Raw genomic sequence first — 20725 nt, 5'->3', positions numbered from 1 at the left:
GGCCACACGCGGGCGTTGCCATAGCAACGCGACGGGGCTCCTCCTGGCGCTGCGTGCGCCTGACGCCACATCCGGCGGCGCCAGGCTCCGCCCTCCCGGTGAGCGGGGCGGGGCTCGCCATCCTCTCGGGGCCGGGGCTCCCCGTCCCGCTCCCTCCCCCGGGGCACGGGCGGGCCGGGCGTCCTGCTGCCACCCTCCGTAAGGCTCAAGGGCGTGGGGCGAGGCCTGATGGCGGGGTTAGTGGCGCCGCTGCCACCACCCCGAGGCTCGAAACGGCGTACGAGGCCTGTTGTGGGGGGTGGCTGGTGGCCTCGCGTCTCCCATAAGCCTCGAGGGGAGGGTGGGAGGCCTGGGGGCGGGCTAGTGGTGGTCCTATGCCCCCCCCAAAAAAGGCTCAAGGGAGGGTACAGGGCTGGATACAGGGTGGCCGGTGGGTCGTATTGACTCTATAAGCCTCAAGGGTGAGGCCTGGGTGTGGGGTCCATGGTCCTGCTGCCCCTCATAAATCTCAAAAGAGGGAACAAGGCCCTGGGAGTGGTTAGTGGTCCTACCACCCCCTCATAAGGCTCACGGGATGGGATGCAAAGCCTGGTAGAGAGCTTAATGCATCCTTGAGGAGGCGTATGAGGTCTTGGGGGGCAGGTGGTGCTGCAGTCCTGCCCCAGGGTTCAAGGTGTGCCTGTGCTGCAGGGAGGAGCAGGGTCCTCTCCAGCAGGGTGTTCTTTGGGGTTCCAGGGCATGCAAGGGGATGGCATAGCGCAAGTGGTGGCCTGCCATTGCCCGAAGGCAGGTGGGGCAGTGGTGTGGTGTCCCCAGTGCCAGTGGAGAGCATTGCTTTGCAAGGGGCTTCTTACAAAAGTGTTTCACGGCGCAGTGCACAGCTGAACAGCACTTGTGTTTTGTAGGTAGTGAGAAACAAGGACGGTGGCACCGCGCTTGATGGTGGTGATGTGCTTTCTGTCTTGCTTTGTTCTCCCCTGATCAAAGCCATGCAGATGGATTTATTCTGGTAACTTTCAGTCATATTGAGGTGAGGAGATACAACACTGATGCCCTACTATTTTCTGACCTAGCTTTTAGCAATTCTAACTGGAGGAGTAGAGTTCGGCCCTGCTTCCTGCAGCGCTCCCCCCTAGGCTGTGCTAGAGCCCCACAGCACTTACACCCATGCTCCAGTAGCCAGCTTTTTAAGACACAGGATGTTTACAGGTTCTGCCCGCTGACCCCACCAAGAAATACGCTCGGTTTGCAAAGAAGTAACTTTGTTTTTTTTTCCAAAGCTGCCTGAGCGGCCTGGTGCCTGAGCATGTGGTTTGCCTGTCACTAACATCAGAACTTGGGCTGGGGGGTTTGCTTAGTGCAAAGCGGAATTTTGATTGAATTAAGCTATTGTGTTTCTGCAGAACCAGTGTAAGAATAAACAAAAGTTTCTAGCGTACTGTTGGTGACAGAGAACCATACACATGTAGAAGCAGGGCAGATGAAAAGTTACGTGTGTTAGTTTAGTAACTTCATTTTTACAGTTATTCCTGTAAATACAGCAGAAAACACATAAACGTGGAAGGTGAGAGAACTTTGGAAGATCAGTTACCGTGAGCTGACTGTAGCAGCAAATAGTGGTGCATGCTTTCTGTCAAATGATCTTCAGCCAGCTTTGAGCAAAGGGGTGACTGCTGCGTTTCTCTCTCTTTGCCCTTGGAGGTTTGCACAGACCTTTGACAGGATGTTGCGATGTCTGAAGAATCCCATTGTGGTTACTGTGGAGATAAATATGAACCTTGTGGCATTGACTGTGATTGGATTAATAAGCCGTCTTTGGGGGCTTTCCTATCCACGGGCTGTAGTGTGAGTAGAATAGTTTATTTTCTACTTGAATAGCACAGACTTTTGTTTTTTAAACATTTGTGAGTAAGAATGCAGGAGCGGAAGAGCAGAGCTTGCCTGATGTTAACCTCTGTAAAGACGGTGATAGTGTTTCCCTAATAGAAACTCCCAAGGGGAGGGCGAAGGGGCAAAGTCACTGTGCTTCACTGTGTTCTTAGCTTTCTGCCAACACATCAGCGTTTCCTTTCTTAGTATCTCTGTAGCCTCCAGGATACTTCCAGTTAGATTTGACATATTTCTGCCTCTTGTGTTTCAGTTTTGATGAAGTTTACTATGGCCAATTTGTTTCTCTCTACATGAAGAGGATCTTCTTTGTGGATGACAGCGGCCCACCTTTTGGCCATATGCTGCTGGCTTTGGGAGGTAGGGCGGCTCCTGAAGTTGGGAAGTCTCTGTTGCCTGTTGCTGTGGAAAAGAGAAGTGCTGGTTAGAAATGAGTTGTCAGATCCTGTGTCTGGTGAAAAGCACAAGATAGCTGAGAGATTTTTATGTAGCAAGAATTAGGATTTCCCTTATTTAGTATTGTTAGGGGGCTGTTGCATGAGTACTGAGGAGGTGATGGAGCCGTGTATCTATTACCTCATTGTTATCCAATCCTTTGGATAAAGAGAAAGGCAAGATGAGAAATAGTAGGCAACAAGCAGACTTTCAGGCCTGAGTTCCTTTCTGTAGCTGAGATACGCACAACATAAAAGTATCTGTATGGGAGAGATTAAATATACATGTAACTTTGTCATTGGGAATCTGTTGTTCCCAATTTATATTCCTCGTGCCTCTGCACATTATCAAGCACTGCTGCAGGCAAAACAGTATGAAAGAGGAACCTTTTGGGAAAGAGGGCTGTCATGCGTGGAAAAGCTATGTGTTTGGGAAATGGTTCCAGGACCGATTTAGCACCAGTTTTTATACTTGTTTTGAGACTGGAAATTATGAGTTGTTGCTTATGTTGTAGGTTACTTAGGAGGCTTTGATGGAAACTTCTTATGGAACAGGATTGGAGCTGGTAAGAGCTGATTTTAACTGTCTCATTCTTCTGAGAAAATAAGCAGTATTTCAGTGACTGACAGATTCCTTTTGCCTAAGTAGTGGAAATAATACTTTATCTGAGACCTTCATTTCTTAAATAAGTCTTCTGCAGATCTTTAACAGAAGTTTAAGGCATTATGATTCCATAGCACAGATTTTTTAACGGGTTAAAACAGTTTAAGGAGTACAAGACAGACAATAGGAGTTAGATTCGACAACTTGTTGTAGTCATGAGGAGTTCTGTATTGATCCATACTCTCTGCAATTAATAGTTTCCAAATTTATGCAGCACTGTTGCCTCCTATTTCAGAATATAGCATGAATGTTCCTGTTTGGTCCTTGCGACTTCTGCCTGCACTGGCTGGTGCTCTCTGTGTGCCTTTAGCATACCAGATCTTGATAGAACTGCAGTTTTCCCACTGTGCTGCACTTGGAGCTGCTCTTCTGATTCTCTTAGGTAAGGTTATTCCCCTGGGCCCCATTCTTCACACAGGGGAAGGTCCCTTTTCCCCTTCTGAATTTTTAGGGCACATAAAAGGCTGGAGTAGCATCTCCCCGCAGAATGCTAACAACATGGCAGAGCCCACTTTCAGCCCTGGCCTGTGTCAGTCTCTGCGGTTCCTCTCTTACAGCTCTGCAGGGGGCTGCCGTTCTAGGCTGAGTCTTCATAGAAGTTCATTTTATTATTGAGCAAAGTGGGCAGCCTTATCAGCCTCACAGAAAAACATGTTTCTGGTATCCAGGGAGACCTGTACTCTCTTCCTCAGAGTTTTACAGGATGAGTTACAACATACTCATTTTTTTAACAGCAGGACGACCCTACTTACAGTTAGAGCTCATCAAATTTCTTCATATCCATCTGCAGCAAACCAGTCTGTGTCCTTAGCACCATGATTTGACACTGTTCTAGTGTGTATAACTCAGTTGTGGTTTTTTTCTCTGAGGGTCTGCTGGCAGCTGCCTGAAAGGGAAAGGGCCTCTCAACAGCCCTTTAGCAGTCTGATAAGAGAAACCTCTCCTTGCTACCAGCTGCCCTGATTCTGTCTCAGGGAATCCTGCACAAAGCAGCTCATTGCTCTCTTGAAGATTTGTCATCGTGCTCATTGCTTCCCAGGGTCACCGCCTTGACTCTCCTTGCCTTAAGAAGCCCAGCATTGATTTCTTTTGCCTTTGTAGGCAAGCACAGTACCTTTATCTGCCAGGCTTTACTACTTGCCCACCTCTTTGTCCTTGGAAACAGTTACAGACATGTACTTTGCTCCTCCTGGAAGGATTTTGTCCCTTTAAACCAAACACCTCCCTATTACAGCCAGGAAGATTGCAAGTGAATTTGCTGTTCTTAAAGGGGCAGGTACTTCTGGTGGATAGTGATGTGATTGTCTGAGGTAGCACTTGCCAACAGATAAGTTTCTCTAATTTTGTGTCTGTCTCTCTTTTCCAACAGAGAACTCTTTGATCACTCAGTCAAGGTTCATGCTTCTGGAATCGATATTGATTTTTTTTATCCTACTTGCAGTTTTGTCCTACCTGAAGTTCTACAATTTGCAAAGAGACAGGTAAAGCTGGATTGTCTCCCATCCTTTTGGATATTCTTTTGGTGATTCTTTTTTTGTCACAGACTGTGTGGGGTTTTTTTCTGTAATACAATTTACCATTCTGCAACTCATTTAATCTGTCTGTAAAATCGAATGCTTTGACCCCTCATATGGCCGCCCCAGAAGTTTGCTCTTCTGAGCAGTGTTAAAGACTATTTTACTGGTAGCAAGATTGTCTTTTCTATTTTAGAATAAACATAAAATCCCTTGGGAGCACTCCTTTGCCCACCCAGATTTTTTATGGGAAGGTTTCCGTCTGTGCACAGAAACACTCTTTTGTTACTGTTTACAGGCACTGAATTTAGAGATTTTTGTTTCTTTTCTTCTGACTTCAAATGTTCTCTGATCCTTGCAGAGGATAAAATAATCTTTAGTGAAATAAAATTATCTTCAAACTGAGCCCAGCAAGTGATTTAACACATGTATTTTATCTATAGTATGAGAAGGCAGGTAGCATTCAGTTTTGCATACAGGGAAGTACAACTAACAACACCCTGTAGGTCAGGGCTGAGAGTGGTGGCATGGGAGGTTCAAAATGAGTTACCCCTGAGCAGAATAAGGAATAGTAGAATCCTGCAAGTTTCTTTCAAGTTAAATTACCTGAATTCAGGATTCGAAGAAGGTGCCCAGATCTCACCATAGCATCCTTTCCTTTGTCCTTTTATTTAAGTTTCTTCTCTGGAAGCTGGTGGTTTTGGCTTCTGTTGACCGGAGTAGCTTGTTCTTGTGCAGTTGGGTAAGTGATGACATCTTACTTTGGTTTAATAAACTGACTTTCCTGCCTGCCATCAGAGGTATCAGGGGGGCTTTGAATTTTGAAGTGCTGTTCTGAGCAGACCTCCCCATGACTTTTTAGTGACTTAGATCGTTCCTATAGAGAGGATGTCAATTCCCAGTGGGCAGTACCGGGCATTAGAGGGTACTGTCCTGGGAAGAACAAAACGTGTTTCGCAGAGATGGCTTTATGTTAGAAATTAGCATCAGCATTTCACCCCTCCCTCCTAGTTGCTTCAAGCCTCACTAAGTCGAAATTTAGGGACTCTGTGATCTACCACCTTGTTATCAAGAAGGTTCTCTGTCACTGTGTCTGTAACGTAATTGGCAAACAAATGATTTCTTCTAGTGTCAAAGCCTTGAGGCTTATTTGTGTTGTTGTACTAAACTTGTCATGGAGCTAAGTCCTTGGACTTTAATCAGAGAATCATAGAATTGTCTAGGTTGGAAGGGACCTTTCAGATCATTGAGTCCAACCGTCAAATGCATCCTGTTAATGCATCCTGTTCAAGAGAAAGTTTGAATGTTTATATCTTGTATTAGGTAATTGTGTAATTTTTAACCATGTTCTTTTTTTATGCACTTGCTTCTCAGAGTGAAATATATGGGCCTGTTTACCTATATGTTGCTCTTGACCATCGCAGGAGTCCACTTCTGGCACATGATAGGAGACCGAAACTTGTCAAATGTAGGTAGCACAATATATGAAAAATATTATGTGTAACTTTTCAGTACAGGAGCCAGCTAGGAGCCTTGCAAGCCCACAGATAACCGTGTTGTCTGTAGCTGTTTTTTGTACTAAATTCCTTGTCATAGTCTGCAGTTTCCCAGCTCAGCTGCTGGAGAAGGTGGAGTTAAATTTAAGATAAGCATGTGTGTGTGACTGGCTTTTCTGCTCTTATCCATGGCTTGGTGATTTGTGGCTCAAAACCTATACTGTTTCACATACCTCCCGCTGGCTCCAGTTCAAATCCTCAGTGGAAGTTATCCAGCTGTCCACGAAGTTACAGCTGAATAAGGGTGGTTGCGGAAACTGAAAAAAAGACAAGCAAAACAAGCCAAGTGCACTGGTATTTTTAATATATTTAATATGTGGAGCATGAAACCAATGAGTTCTCTGTGTTCTTCTAGGTTTCCTTGATGTGCCATTTTCTAGCTAGGGGACTGGCCCTCGTCATCATCCCAGTGGCAATGTACTTGTCCTTCTTCTATGTTCACTTGACTTTTCTGTATCGCTCTGGGCCTCATGACCAGATTATGACAAGTGCTTTTCAAGCCAGTTTAGAGGTAAAGGAAAAGTGGTTATGAAACTGATTTATTAGGGGAGAAGAGGGGGAAATTTGTCTTGTGTTCACTATTAGAAGAAAGGTGTGCAGTCTTGTCCTTTGATCCGGTATATTTGTTGCTTTTATGCCATTTAACTACTCTGCTGCCGTAGTACTGCTTTAAGATGAAGCAATAATGACTGAAATCCTAATAACGGATGAAAAGCTTATCCCAGTGAACCAAGAACAATATGTTCACTCTTGTGGTGAGGGTTTGTCCCTTCCTACAGGATACCCCACAGAAGTAGATACAGTACTGAACTCTTAAGTGATGATGTTGTATACTACAGGATGATAGTATAATTTTCTGTAGAAGAGTGCATAGTCTTTTAGAAGAGTCTTTTAGAACAGCATGGATTTAGGGATATTCCCTAAGATCATGTAGTCTTTCAGGGATTGGAGTATTTACTGAGTATGGTGCTACAAGACTTGATTTTTGTAGATACAGCCAAATGAGAAAGCATGGTGCTAAGATACTGCTATGCTAAAGTGACAGCTGATTCTTAATAGAATTTAAACAGCCTCTGGGTTGTTTCTTCTTCTTTCCACTTATCCTATCATTATACTTCTCAGGGTGGGCTGGCTCGAATCACTCAGGGTCAGCCCTTAGAGGTGGCCTACGGCTCTCAGATTACTCTGCGGAACGTGTTGGGCAAGCCCGTGCAGTGTTGGCTCCATTCTCACACAAATACTTATCCCATCAGGTGAGGAATCTGCTTGGGTCTGTACTGTTAGGGTGAGAGTGTGCTCTGGTTCTTCACCTGCCAGTCCAAATATCTTAGTTTGGGCCCTGGCAATCTCTTAATCCTTCAGAGCACAGTGCAGATGAACAAATTCTCTGTGCTCTATAGGAATGGAGCCAGCGATCTGGTGCTGGTTTGTATTGCTGTGACTGCTGAGCACAGAAATGTACTGTCAAACACCGGTGGGTTTTTTTTAACCTTCTGTACAGGTATGAGAATGGCCGAGGTAGTTCCCATCAACAGCAGGTGACCTGTTATCCCTTCAAGGATGTGAACAACTGGTGGATTGTCAAAGATCCTGGCACGTGAGTATGCAAGAGATTTAAATGCCAAGCTGATGCAAGTATAGCTTCTGTATGCTTCCATACCCTAACCAGGGCTTGGATTGGAAATAACTCTTCTCTGCTTATGGACGTAGAGGCCATGTGTGATCCTGAGCAAGTAATTTCAGCTCCGGGGTTGGTAGGGGTGGCTGTTTGCACAGTCCTCCTCAATATGGTAAAAGCATTATCGAGGACTCCGAAATTCTGTCTGAACCGCTCCTGCCAGAGTGTGGGCTGTGCTGTGCCCAAGGGGAACTTTAAAGACTCATGAGACCAGTGGGAACTCTTCAGGTGCTTTGCATGAAAGGGAAGTTCTGCTTTTTGAAGTGTGTGAGCCATGGCATTAGAGTGCCTTGACGAGTTTTGTCAAACTTGAGTGGTCTCAGAAGAGAGTAGAAATCACTTTTGCAGAAAGAGTATTTCTTTGTGTTTAAAGCGTGGGATGAGCTGTAGAATCTGCCACATGGGGAGAGATTCCAGGTGGGTGCCTATGCCTGAGAGGCCTAGTTCGTGCTGAACTGTTTTGCCATTTTAACTGTCAGTGGAGAGCAGGACTCTTTGTTCTTGCAGTTTTGCCAGTAAAAGCCCTTGTGTGATATTTCATACTGATCAAAAAGTACGTTGCTTTTGCACGTTTCTTATATTGCTCTGGCAACTGTATAAGCAGTCCTACCAGAAAGACTGTGTGCCTTTATAAATCATACCCACATTGGAAAGGTTTGTCCATAGTGCAAACCTTTCAAACAGGGACTCTACCAGAACCACAGAAACTGAGTATATTCTTGAAATTCTTCAAACTCAAGACTAGCATGAGCCCTGGAGGATATAAAGTCCTGCTGTAGAACAGTAAAATACAGGCAGCAGTTAGGTGAACTGCAGTGTTCCCCCTTGCCAAGGAGGGAACATGCCGTAGCCCTGTCCGGAAGCAAGATGAGAGTTTGGTCTTCATGGTGGTGATAGCCATTGATCTCTTGTATAATTCTGCCAAAAGTGTAGTACGAACACCTGGCAGACCTCACGGAAGCAGTTATTTCACAGAAGCCAGCGAACACCTGTGCGATGGGAATAGTCTGAACTCACTCCTGACTGACCTGGATTCAGACCACTGACCTAATGGCCGCAATATCAGTATCCCATTACCAGTCCTCTGAGGCATTCTGTCCTTATCTCACCTTTGCCTTGATGAGCTTCGTTTCCATTCTGGTGTAATCTATAGATGGCTTGAATTTCTCATGTTGCTGCCTAAATGTCTGTCCCTGCCTGCAGCTCCTTAACCTAACGGTTTGGTCATGACGAGGTTGCATTATATAGAAAGAAGAATTTAACCGCTTCCTCTTGGGTGTCACTCCCCTAGGCAGCAGCTGGTGGTGAGTAACCCACCCCGTCCTGTCAGGCACGGACACATCGTGCAGCTGGTCCACGGCATTACGACTCGGTACCTCAACACGTAAGTCGTGTCCTCATCCTCTGCTCTGATGAGCCTGCTGGCTCATTCTACTTTTGTGTCTCTCAGAATAACTATTAAGGAGTTGAAGCGCAGTGACCCTTGCATTCAGATATATTATAAACTGCCTGTTACTCATGGATTTTTAAAACGGTGGGGCTAGGAGGGACCTCATGTGGTTAGTTGCACAAGCCATCCCTGTGGCCCAGAGAAAGGATGCTGTATGCTTATTTATTTTTTGCAGTTGACTTGGCAGTGGGATTTGATGCTAATCACGAACTGTTGTGGCTGCTAGCTGTTTCTGGTCGTCCTGCTAGTGGCCTGTAGAGGGGCTACTGGTGGTTACACCCGTGTTCACAATTCATAATCATTCCGCAGATTCCTAAATACATAGTCCCCTTGGTGAGTCTTCATCCTTGCCCCTTCGCTGCCTCTGCTCCAGGAAGATATTTAGTATTTTGTGTGTGTGTCAGGTCCACTGACTTCGATGGCATAGTCCTGTGTGAAGGATGTGCTCTGAAAGTTAGGAAGATGTGTTGGAGAATACAGTGTGCTGTGGCTGATTGCCACGGATTCTTGCCTGTTTTGCAATGAAATTGCCTCCTGATTGCTTCCCGAAGGGCGTCTGCGTGTACTCAGATTAGGGAGCGAGGTGTTTTGAGCTTAGGTTTTTGCTATGTGCCTTCCAAACCTAATTTGTTCGTTATTGGAAACCCCAGTGAACAGTGTCTCTGTTTGTCACAATCAGTGCTTGTTCTTCACCCTGGCATAGCAGGCATCGTTGTTGGCTTCCTCGGAGCCTGTTCCTGGCAGCTCTTGGTAGTGGGGAGTGTTCTCTTTCAGAGTAAACAGTGCAATCTGTATAAATGAGTTACTAGGGTTTGCTTTATTTCTGAATCTGGTCTAAGCCAATTCAATACCTTTATGGGTTTGGTTTTATATGAACAGGGGAAACAGTGTTTTGGGAAATGATCTTTCTTACTTTACTTGTCTTCTAGGCATGATGTTGCTGCCCCTCTTAGCCCCCACTCCCAAGAAGTTTCCTGCTATATTGATTATAACATCTCCATGCCAGCACAGAACCTCTGGAGAGTGGTGAGTGGTCAAAGAGAATGGAGGAGCTCATCGTGTTCCAGCAGAGACAGCTGAGAAAATGTGACGATCAAAAGACATCTTTCTGTTGTAGGAAATTGTAAATCGGGAGTCGGACACGGATGTGTGGAAGACAATTCTGTCAGAAGTGAGGTTTGTTCATGTGAACACCTCTGCAGTGCTAAAGGCAAGTGGATTTTTGTTTATTTGCCTATAGCTTTTCCTCCATGCAGCTCTCGTAATCTCATAAACTACTAATCTTTCTGCTCTGAAATGTCTAAACCAAATAAATAAATAAAAGGAAACAATAAACTTGCTCGATGTGTTAAAAGGGCAGTGTGTGTTTCAGGTAGTCACACTCATACTTTATTCCTTTTCAGCATGCAGAGCTGTGCAGGAGGTTGTGTCCAATGTGCACAACTGGGCCTTAAATACTGCCTCAGAACCTGATGCTGAGTCTGTGTGTGGTATGTGGCAGTGGCTGGAATAGTTCAGAATCTCTTCACAGAGTTTGCCAGAATCACTGACTTTTTATGGCTGTAGCGTTTGTTGAGACAGTATTGTGTGGTGGCTCTTCACGTACTTTCTAGCAGTTCATTGCCCAGGCAGGCCTAGGAACTTCCAGCCTGAGGTTCAAATTGGCAGGACTCTCAGTTTACAGTCATCTTTCACTTTCAGCTCAGTGGAGCGTCTTTACCCGAGTGGGGATACCGGCAGCTGGAGGTGGTTGGAGAGAAGCTGTCCAAAGGCTACCACCAGAGCATGGTGTGGAATGTGGAAGAGCACAGATATGGGAAAAGTACGTCTCAGCCGTGTTCTCAAAGCACGTTTCTGTGACTGGGGGAGGCTTCATGTAGATGGAAGGTGGTATCGTGTGTATGTGTGTTCAGCAGGCTCTGGCTTTCTCATGAATCCTTACAAATCCTCTTAGAGCACTCTTGCAGTTGGACTGTGTATTGGAGAAGGGCTCCCAGGAGCATGAAGAGCCAGGGGTGTATCATACGTGCTCTCTCCCCTTTCTAGCTTTCTACCTTTTACGTGGTTATTTCTGAGCTATGCTGTTTTCTTCCAGGCCAAGAGCAAAAAGAGAGGGAAGTGGAACTCCACTCTCCCACGCAGATGGATATAAGTAAAAACCTCAGCTTCATGGCAAAGTTCACGGAATTGCAGGTGTGTCTTCTTACTCCCTTCATCTTTCCTGCTACAGAGCAGGAACCTGAGCATTTCTGCAAACTCTGAGGCTCCTTTGTTTAGTCCTTCCTGATAGAGTAGATTGGCTTCCTCACTGAAATAAAGTATTTCTGAGTGCACTTAGAAGGGCATTAGAGACCCGTGCTACCTTCAGTAACGAATACCAAAGTGGTTGTGTAAAAAAAGAAGGGGGGGAAGATCAGTTCGGCACCCAGCAGCTGTCTGAAACTGAACTGTAGTGTTGTATATGCAGTCAGTAGTGTTGATGCCCCTTACTACCAATTGTAGAAATTCACTAAGGAAGGTGTGTTCTATGAGAACAAAATAAAACCATTGGATTGCTCAGTATCCAGTATGAGATACGCGAAATCTTTCTCCACTCCCAGATTAAGAACGGGCCATCTTACATCTGGAGCTGTTCACCTGTGTTATCCCACTTATTGTTCCAATTCTGAAAGCCTTCTGTTTACTTTTTTTTTTTTTTTCTAGTGGAAAATACTCACATTAAAAAATGAAGACACAGAACATAAGTACAGCTCCTCTGCTCTTGACTGGATCACAATGGACACTAATATTGCCTACTGGCTCCACCCGACCTCTGGTGTAAGTACGAGAGGTAGAAGTAAATGTGAACCTGGTGAAGAAAACAGACTTCAGATCTGAGTTCCACGAGTGTGAGTGAGAGCAGGGCTGCGGTTCCAACCAGGAGCTGCTCCAGGATGGACTCTTCCTGTATTAAGAATTTATTTTCCCTGAGGATTGGGGATTTTTTTGGCATGTGGTACAGCTTTGACAGTAGTTGCTTTTAATTAAATCATGTTTTCTTGCAGATTTTTTTTGTAAAGGAAAACTGCTATTTAATCAGTTTCATTATTGATTCCATTTAGAAGATGAGTTCATCTTCAATAGCATCTTTTAAATGCCTTACATTGCAAAAGAGTCTTGAAGCAGCACATTTGATCAGCTTGCTTTGTTCCAGGACAGATGAGGTTACTGGCCAGGCACATGCTGAAGTTTAATTTAGCAAATCTGTGTAAGCAGTATTTAAACTAACCTAAAAGAACTGCAGCATGTTCCTGCTTCTGGCTTAGACCGTCTTCTGTTCTGCAGGCCCAGATCCACCTCCTTGGGAATGTTGTCACCTGGGCTTCAGCTAACGTTGCTGCTCTGGTCTACACGTGTCTGTCCTTGTGGTACTTGATACGACGAAGGAGAAAAATTTATGACATTCCTGAAGGTCTGATTCCTTTATATATGTGTGTGTTGAGGTAGGGGGGTTGTCAGTGGGTCTGCTATACTTTAATGGCCCCAAAGTCACATTTTTGCAACTTTGTACTTGGCTACGCTAGTGCTTTTTCCTGCCCACTAACCTTGAAATTTTTATTAGGGACACACAAACATCTAGAGTAGCCCACGAAGAGACTGATTATGGTTATCGTAACATGACCATCACCTTATGAGACAATATAGTAGCCAGCATAATATTTGAATCATTCCCTGGATCTAAGAAATCTCCAGGCATCAGATTTGGATCCTAATGAGCCCTTTTGTGATGATTTAAAAGAGGTAGGTACTGGCTGTGTAGGGAGGGGTTTATTTTAGATGTGTTCGTTCCAACCAAGGTACCATCTCCTCTGCGTGGCCGGGCAGTTTTACGCTGACCCTTCTGGCAGTACATTTTGTTGTCCTGCGGTGAAGCTGCTTCACGTTGGCTGTAATCTGTCTTGATGGGTCCTTCATAAAAGTGTGACAAAATTTAACCATTTCCCTCAGGTGAGTGTGGTCAAGTTAAACGTCATATTAGCACAAACTGTAGCCGGGGGGGAACACACCAAATCATGCAAGTTGGCAACCTCTTAGAGACTTTACGTTTCCAGGGCCTGTGCTTTGAGGTCTCTCCTGTCTCCTGCAGATGCATGGCAGCTGTGGGTGTCAGCCGGGGGGATCTGTGTTGGAGGCTGGGCTGTGAATTACCTGCCCTTCTTCCTGATGGAGAAAACACTTTTCCTGTACCACTACCTGCCTGCCCTCACCTTCCAGATTCTCCTGATTCCCATCGTATTACAGCATCTTGGCAATCATCTCTGCAGGTATTTGGCTTTAACAGCTAGATAGACACACAAGAGAAGTGCCGCAGTTCTTTTCTCCAGGCTTCTCACCTTGCCAAGCTGCTGCAGGGAAAGCAGTGATTTTTCCAGCAATGGCCATACTTTGGCGTTTGCCTTTAGAAAAGACAGGCCAGATTTAGGGCTTCCTTTTGGATGAAGTGTGTGGCCAGCCTTGATGTAACTTGACTGCTCTTTCCCTCTCTCGTACCAGATCTCTGCTTCTCAAGAGCATGTTCAGTGCATTGGTCGTAGCCTGGTTCTCTTCGGTTTACCTTGTCTATCGCACTTTCAGCCCTGTGACCTATGGGGAGCCCTCGCTGTCCGTTACTGAACTCAAGGACTTGCGCTGGAAGGACAGCTGGAACATCCTTATCCAAAAACAGTAACAATTACAGTCTTGTTACAGGCAAAAGGAAATGCCTTTTATGCAAAGCCAAGAATTTATTGTTAGTATAATTGAAATCTTAACAGTCTGATCAAATAATTGAGAGTTGTCCAGATCTAATTGTTACAGAAAAAGAAAATAAAAGAATACTGTTACAGAAAAGGTCTCGACAGTAATACAGCTGTTATGAGCACAGTTCTCCATCTCTACCCCTGTTACGTTCACCCTTCCACTGCCTCTCAGGCTCTGAAGATTGCGGACTTCAGTCAACAGCATCCCAGGTCCTTTGCTGGGAAGAGAATGCTGCAAGGGTTTCTTTGTCTTCTTTCCTGGGAGTGTGATGTTGAGTGGTTCTTCCTTGCACTGCATTGCACTTGGGGCTGTTTTGTATGGTCCCTAGCATCTTGGTCTGCAATTCACGTTACAAGTTACTATAGGTTCTTTCCAACATACCGGATACTCTTCTCTGGTTTCTTTGTTACTCCTAAAAACTGAGTTTTCCCACCTCTAAAGCTTACACATCTTTATCAGTAATTGGCCCTGCAGTCTTTAGCATCATCCCATGACGATATTCCTCAACAATGCATTATTTGCCCGCACTTTCAATGCTCTGCTGTCATCCCTATGTCATTGCATTGCAGCATGAAGCTAAGTTTATAAATAGTTCATTCTGCATAGAATAATGACTTGTTACTATTATCTATGTATAATCATTTGGCATAACCATAATTTTTATGAAGCTAAGCAAAAATAAAACAAATAATAGACATTAAAAATATCGCTGTTACAGCTAAACAAGCTAAAACAAAGCTTTAGGCAGGCCAAGAAGTCAGCCAACACCAGAAGAATCCTTCGGCCCTGCGGTGTTCACGCGAAGCCTGTGGCCTGTTAGTAGCGATGGCAGTATTGTATTTACCGGCCTGTGGGGTTACAGCCCAGGCCTCATAGGAAGAGGAACTCCGAGCAAGGTAGAACTGATCATGCCGACAAAGAAACCTGCTCTGACTTGTACACGTGGGTGCAGGGTACAAACACTGTAGGTAGCGCAGCCCGTGCCGGGGCCTGCACCACCAGAGGAATTCACAGGATCGGAGAAGGCGCAAGCGAAGGACCGGAGCGCTCAGTGGGGGATTTGCAATAGCTCTGTACAGGGATTCAGCAAGGGTTATAGTACCTACGCCACCTTTGAGGTTTTCTTTCACGTGGCTGCAGCAGCAGGATCTTGCAATACAGCTCGAAGCTGACCAAGACCAGTCCTGGGCAGAGCAGGGTGCGTTCCACTGGAGAGCTGCGTACTGCTCTAATGAACGCTATTCACGGCGGCTCTGAGCTCCCGCCTCCCCCAGAGGAAGGTATGATCAAACACCACAGTCATTCAAAGTAGGGTTTAGTGACTATGTTGCTCCTACTTAAATCAGCCCCGATAGCTAATGCTTCAGTGCAGTAGCTCATAGTCTAAGTCCGTCACCCTGAGCTAAGCAGCACCCAGCTTTCTCCTCAGCCCTACAGCAGTGTGCCACTGACCTGCCCCTGAACCGCGCTGATCACGCACAGAGCATGAACCATTACCGAGTTCCAGTGTTGAAAAGACTGTAGGGGTGACAGCGCAGACTGATTTTTTTTTTTTTTTTAGGGCTTTTTTTCCTCTAAAGCTTCAGCCCTTACAGAACTAAAGCTAACAATTCTGAGTTAAGGGGACAAAGACCTATTGAGTATAAAACTATCTCCAGAAATGTTCCTTTCTGTACCTTTGTGCTGGTGGAGTGCAAGCAGCACAAATATCTTTTATATAAAATGGTCATTTCTGCTCACTGTTTGTTCGTTTGTTTATTATTAGCCAAAGAAGTAATACACCCACAACCAACACAGCCAGACCCTGGCTTTTAGAAGACTAGCAAATATGAAAAAATTCCTCATAATAATGTTTCCCCCCACCCCCATTCTTAAAATGACACTGTAAGTCCAGACTCAAGATGGACACCACACGGACGTTGTCAAAGGACCAACCAGCACTTCATTTCAGAAATTTTTTTCCCCAGAAACTTCATGTTGCTGCAGTATCACTTATCTGGGGTAAACTATAGAAACTGGGCTATCACTGTTTATACTTCCAGCCTCTTGTCTGCTCTTTTTAGAAAACCAGACATTCTTGAGTTTAAACTCAAGATCTGCCCTGTGTGAGGGCAGAAGCGTGGCCAGAGAGCTGTGTGCCAGCAGCAGGAGGGTCTTGCACTTCACAGCTTTCCCCCGGCTGATCTTTCCACCCGGCTCTGGAAGCGGACGGATTCCGCCCAGCAGAATCTGCAACCAGCAGTACGGACATGCCCTAAAAGACACTAATACTGACAAGGTCAGGTTTCTGTTTCCATGAGCAACTCAATCCAGTTGGAGCTCACACATTCAGTAACTGGGGTAAAGGAGACTATTTGGGTACAAAAAACAATCATACAGTGTAGCAACTGTTTGGGAGCCCAGAAAGGAATAAATTAGGAACCAAAATCACACAACTGCTTGGGCCTGTCCCCCCGATGAACTGCAAGTTCCCGTTTGTCCCAGTCTCTGTTTCATCTCTAGCTCAGGGGAGAGACTCCTCTACAGGTCAACCCCCCCTGCTAAAAAGGAGGCTGCCCAGCAGGAGAGCAATGCCAGAACGCACGGTGCCAACGAGGTGGCAAAGAGTAAGAACAGCACCTGCTTGTTGAAGTTAACAGGGTGTGAGCTAGTCTTGGATAAAGAGACTGGCTTTTCTTTCTAAGAAACAGGCAGATAATATTCCTGCTAAGGAAGACCATCATCAGGGAAATGGGGTATCATCTTGCCAGTCACCTGGTAGCGCTTAATGTTCAGGGGAGACTTCAGCATTACATCTAATTTTGAAAATTAAAAAACGGCAAGTAGCACTGCCTTTAACCAGTTCATCAAGTAACAGCATAACTCCAGACATCGCCAGGAGAAAAGGAAGGGGTCTTGGAGGGGAGAGGGGCGTTAGGCCAACTCCCTCCTCTCCCCTCTGTGAGAAGTTTCAACACCAGTATCCCCTCCGCTGCTAGGACGATTTAAAGGGCACTTCACCAACCATTCTGTTGAAGTCCTTCTTTCCCAAAGTGGTCTTCAGTGTTGGGCTGGACCAGAGGCAAATCCTTCAGATGCCGAGGGGTTAGTGCGGGCGGCTGCTGGACTCCAGGTGGGAGCGTTTGCCGGCCGCCAGCACGCTGCTGCTCTCTGTTTGTTCAGGGAACGGGCGCTTGTAGGTCCGACCGTGTCCGTTCATTGCCCCTCGCTGCCACTTGCAGATGTCCCCGTTTAGGATGTCTTGAATGTGCTGCACGATGAGGTTTATCGCAACTGCAGAGAGGAACGGGAAAGAGAGGACATGTAGGCTTTCTTGGCCGAGCTATCTAGAAAATGGGGAGCATCCAGCCCTGTTCAACTCAAGTTTTAGCAACAAGCCCTTAAATGAAGCTATGCCGGCCCTCTGCAGTGAGGTCAGACCGCGACACTAACACCAGCTTTAACCCTGGCGTCCTGCTCTGCATCTCCAATCGCGTGTCACTTTTTCCAGCCCTCCCCAGGCTGAAGTTGCTCACCCCGGTCAGGCTCCGAGCAGCTCCCTCCCTGCAGCCCCCCAGCAGAACACCTCTCCTTAGAAGACGCAAACAAGGCTGTGGTGTGCCACCTCCTCCCTCCCCAACCCCACGGGTGGTGTCCCCAGAGAAATCAGACGGAAAACCCAGCTCCCTTTTACCCATGTTGTCAACTCCTCGGGGGATGATCACATCCGCATACTTCTTTGTCTGCAAAACACAAACAGTTGTGGAGACTGTTAATGGGAAAAGCCAGCTGTATTCTAGGAAGAAGCTACCAAACGCCAGGAAGATGAGAGCAAAGATGGAGGGGGTTCCATGCTCCGGGACCGTAAGTTAAAGCTCTCAGTCTAGGTAACGCCTACGCAAATTGAGAAGTCATACTGGCTGACGTGCCCTGGATTTAAGGTCAGGGGCTGTTCTTGCTGCCCCTTGGCAGAGCATCAGCAGGTAGCAGCAGCAGGTCACGCGTGGAGTGCTCGTTTTCACGCTTCTGAAGAGAACGCTGCCTTCAGACGGCTCACCCGCTGCCAGGCTGAGCTCTGTTTGCCAAGAGCTGCTTCTGATCGGCATTTCACAAGCCACTGCTAAATCTCTGCCGAGAGCCGAAGCACCCAATGTGCGTGTGAAATTCCTTCCCGCCTCTGATGACGCTTTATTGATTTTTACCACCGTAGGGGCCCCTGCTGTTTCTTTTCCCCTACTTATAAAAAGGCTGGAAAATTCAGCATTTCTAACGAGTACTTTTACAATCCCAGAACTGCTTTGATCTAGAGCAAGAGGCGCCTGAGTTAGCCTTTTCCATTTTTTAATCCACGTACAGGATTTTGTTCTCAAAGGCTTGGTTTTTTTTACAAATTAATTTGATTACATGAGCACCTAAATTGGCCCCGCATTATACGGCCTAGCAGGCAGACGCTCTAATGGTCTGCCCCAGCCTTTCACCCGGGTTCCCTGTTGAGAGCGAATCTGCTGGAAACCCAGCTCTTCTCTTCCGTCTTCCTGCGAGGCTGAAGAATAAATGCAGAGTGGGAGTGTCTGAGTCAAAGGGACCCATGGCAAAACAGCTATGGCAGCCAGCAGCGAGAAAAGGAGCACAGCCTCTAGGGATTTCCATGGCTGCAACACAAGGAACCATGGGTTTCTCATGCAACACAACCATTTAAATTCCTTAGACAAGCAGCTTGTAACGGTTAAATAGCTGAGGCAGAGGGGAGAGCAGGGGACTCATGAAAAACAAATATCAAGAGCCACCAGTGCAGCTAATCCCCAGGTGTCCCTGCTCCTTCCCTCCCCCCAGAAAACCACAAACCAAATTAGTGAAATGGTTTCGTACCGGTAAGCAGAACTCCTCAAAGGCAGGCTTGACGAAGGTGGTGTACTGGGTGAGGATCTGCTCAAGGTCCCTCCCGCGTTTCATGTCTCGCAGAACTGGGATGGGAAGATAAAGCCCCTGAGTTCTACCACCTGGCCGAGGGTGGGTGAGGAACGCGAGCAGGCTGAGGCTGCCCGTGACGGCCGAGCATTACCCCTGCGGGACAGCCGGACGTCGGAATCCGTGTCGACAAAGAGCCGGAGATGGAACATGTCCCGAATGTCCTGGCTGTAGAAAACCAGGATCCCCTCAAAGAGGACAACGTCAGCAGGATAGACCACCGTCGTCTCTGCCAGCCTGCCAGGAAAACACACCCAGAGCTCGTCGCTAAATGGGTCTCACACCAGTCAAGCCATCCGTCCCCAGGCTGGGCTGGGGACACCCACACACACCCCAAGACTTCACACAAATCCGAAACCTACCTAGAATGCGTCACGAAGTCATAGGTTGGTACCTCAACCGTTTTCCCCTCAACGATGTTTTTCAGGGTTGTATGCATCAAATCGTTATCAAAAGCGTCTGCAAAAGGAAGGCGTTCAGATGCTGCTGTATCAAGTGTTCTCCTCAGATTTTCTAGACCTGAAGGGAAATCTCTCTTCCTGGTATTACAGCAGGAAAAGGGGAATTTATGCTTTATTCTTTCCTACCAGCAGCAATCTAACACTCCCTGCCCAAGCTATAATTGCTGCACTTCATTAGAGAGATAAGGAAGAGAGAATTTGCTGTTCCTAAGCAACTACAACACAACGAAATTAAGAACCCAATGTGAAGCTGGTAATTGTGTAATTTTACCAAACCACTTGGTAATTGTATAAATTTGTGCAACTCTTTTAGCCTGTTAGCTAAGAGTAATTTAGAAAACCTCAGACATCTTTCATGCTTTTCATTATCCGCTCTGCTTGAAGCTGCGGCGGGCTCCGGACTTCAGGCAAGGGCAGGTCCCTGTCCCACTGCAACGCGCAGCAGCCCCCGCGCAAGGGCAGCAGCTCTTCATGTGGAAGAGGCGCATCAGGAAAGGATTGGGGATGGATGCAGTTTATTCCAGAGCCTCTCGTCGGCCGGGGATGAGGAGGCAGCACCGTGGAAGCGGGATGCTCTCCAGCATCGCTCTCTGCCAAGGTGCGGTTACCACCGGCCGCGTTCATGGTGGGAACGTGCCCGAGCGTCAGTCGCGCGCTGAATCACTTCGCTTGGAAAAGACCTTTAAGATCATCCAACCCCAAGCCCAAGGCCGCCCAGCCCAGCGCGCGTCTGGCGGCGGGAAGGCGCGTTCCGTTACCCGACGCTCCTCGTTTCCCGCACGCCCTCCCAGCGAACCCCCGGCCCCAGCCACCGGCCTTAAAGCGGGGGGACGCCGCCGGGCTCCGGCCGCGGCCGGCGGGGCCTCACCCGGGTGGTCGAAGTTGTACTGTCCCTTCAGCGCCTTGGCCTTCTGCTCGGCGGTCAGCACCTTGTAGAAGCTGTCCTGGCTGAGGATGAGGACCTTCCGCTGCCGCTGGTCCACCTCCTTCTGCCCCAGCAGCTCCATGATCTTCTCGCACACTGTGGACTGAGCGGGCCGGGGGGGTCAGACGGGGCCGGCGCCACCCGCCGCCGCCGCCCCCCCGGCCCCGCTCGGCTGCCCCCCGGCCCCGCGGGCTGCCCGGGCCGGCGGGTCTCACCTTGCCGCTGGCGGTGCCGCCGCTGACGCCGATGAGGAAGGGCCTGGGCCGCGGCCGCTCGGGCTCGGCGCCGCCGGCGGAGGCCATGGCGGGCGGCGGCGCTGCGCGGGGCACGACGGGAGCTGTAGTCCGGGGGCGGGGCGGGGCGGGCACACGTGCGCTGAGCGCGGCCGGCCTCAGCCCAGGCGGGCAACGGCGGGGGCGGGCGCGGGCGC

The 20725-nt window shown here is 47.5% G+C and overlaps 2 protein-coding genes across 7 annotated transcripts; one reads left to right on the top strand and one right to left on the bottom strand.

Annotated features, from left to right (window-relative positions):
• Positions 1-64: 64 nt before the first annotated feature.
• On the top strand, positions 65-15701 carry POMT1 (protein O-mannosyltransferase 1). 6 transcript variants are annotated; one of them, XR_012590030.1, is made up of 22 exons: positions 65-198; positions 906-1030; positions 1702-1845; positions 2141-2247; positions 2837-2887; positions 3221-3367; positions 4355-4466; positions 5176-5241; positions 5874-5967; positions 6411-6566; positions 7178-7308; positions 7557-7652; positions 9025-9117; positions 10113-10209; positions 10301-10393; positions 10885-11005; positions 11279-11376; positions 11887-12000; positions 12508-12634; positions 13020-13170; positions 13310-13487; positions 13717-14052. XR_012590030.1 is itself a non-coding variant. In XM_074608673.1 (21 exons), exons 3-21 carry the CDS (start codon positions 1724-1726, stop codon positions 13889-13891), a joined length of 2178 nt encoding a protein of 725 aa, XP_074464774.1. In that variant the 5' UTR covers positions 65-198; positions 906-1030; positions 1702-1723; the 3' UTR covers positions 13892-15701. The 6 variants fall into 6 exon arrangements, 5 of the variants coding, with proteins under 5 accessions (XP_074464774.1, XP_074464777.1, XP_074464776.1 ...); XM_074608673.1 differs by lacking the exon at positions 13020-13170 and having other exon boundaries at positions 13717-15701; XM_074608675.1 differs by lacking the exon at positions 13020-13170 and having other exon boundaries at positions 68-198; positions 1712-1845; positions 13717-15701.
• On the bottom strand, positions 13923-20635 carry UCK1 (uridine-cytidine kinase 1). The gene is made up of 7 exons (XM_074608678.1): positions 20511-20635; positions 20239-20398; positions 19272-19368; positions 19004-19146; positions 18811-18905; positions 17636-17684; positions 13923-17235 (listed from the first exon to the last, which is right to left on the bottom strand). Exons 1-7 carry the CDS (start codon positions 20595-20597, stop codon positions 17048-17050), a joined length of 819 nt encoding a protein of 272 aa, XP_074464779.1. The 5' UTR covers positions 20598-20635; the 3' UTR covers positions 13923-17047.
• Between the last annotated feature and the right edge of the window lie 90 nt (positions 20636-20725).

The sequence above is a fragment of the Larus michahellis genome, chromosome 15 (genome assembly GCF_964199755.1).
Source record: "Larus michahellis chromosome 15, bLarMic1.1, whole genome shotgun sequence".
NCBI lineage: Eukaryota > Metazoa > Chordata > Aves > Charadriiformes > Laridae > Larus > Larus michahellis.
Note: the sequence above shows the minus strand (reverse complement) of the source record. Positions and strands in the feature narration are given on the sequence as shown.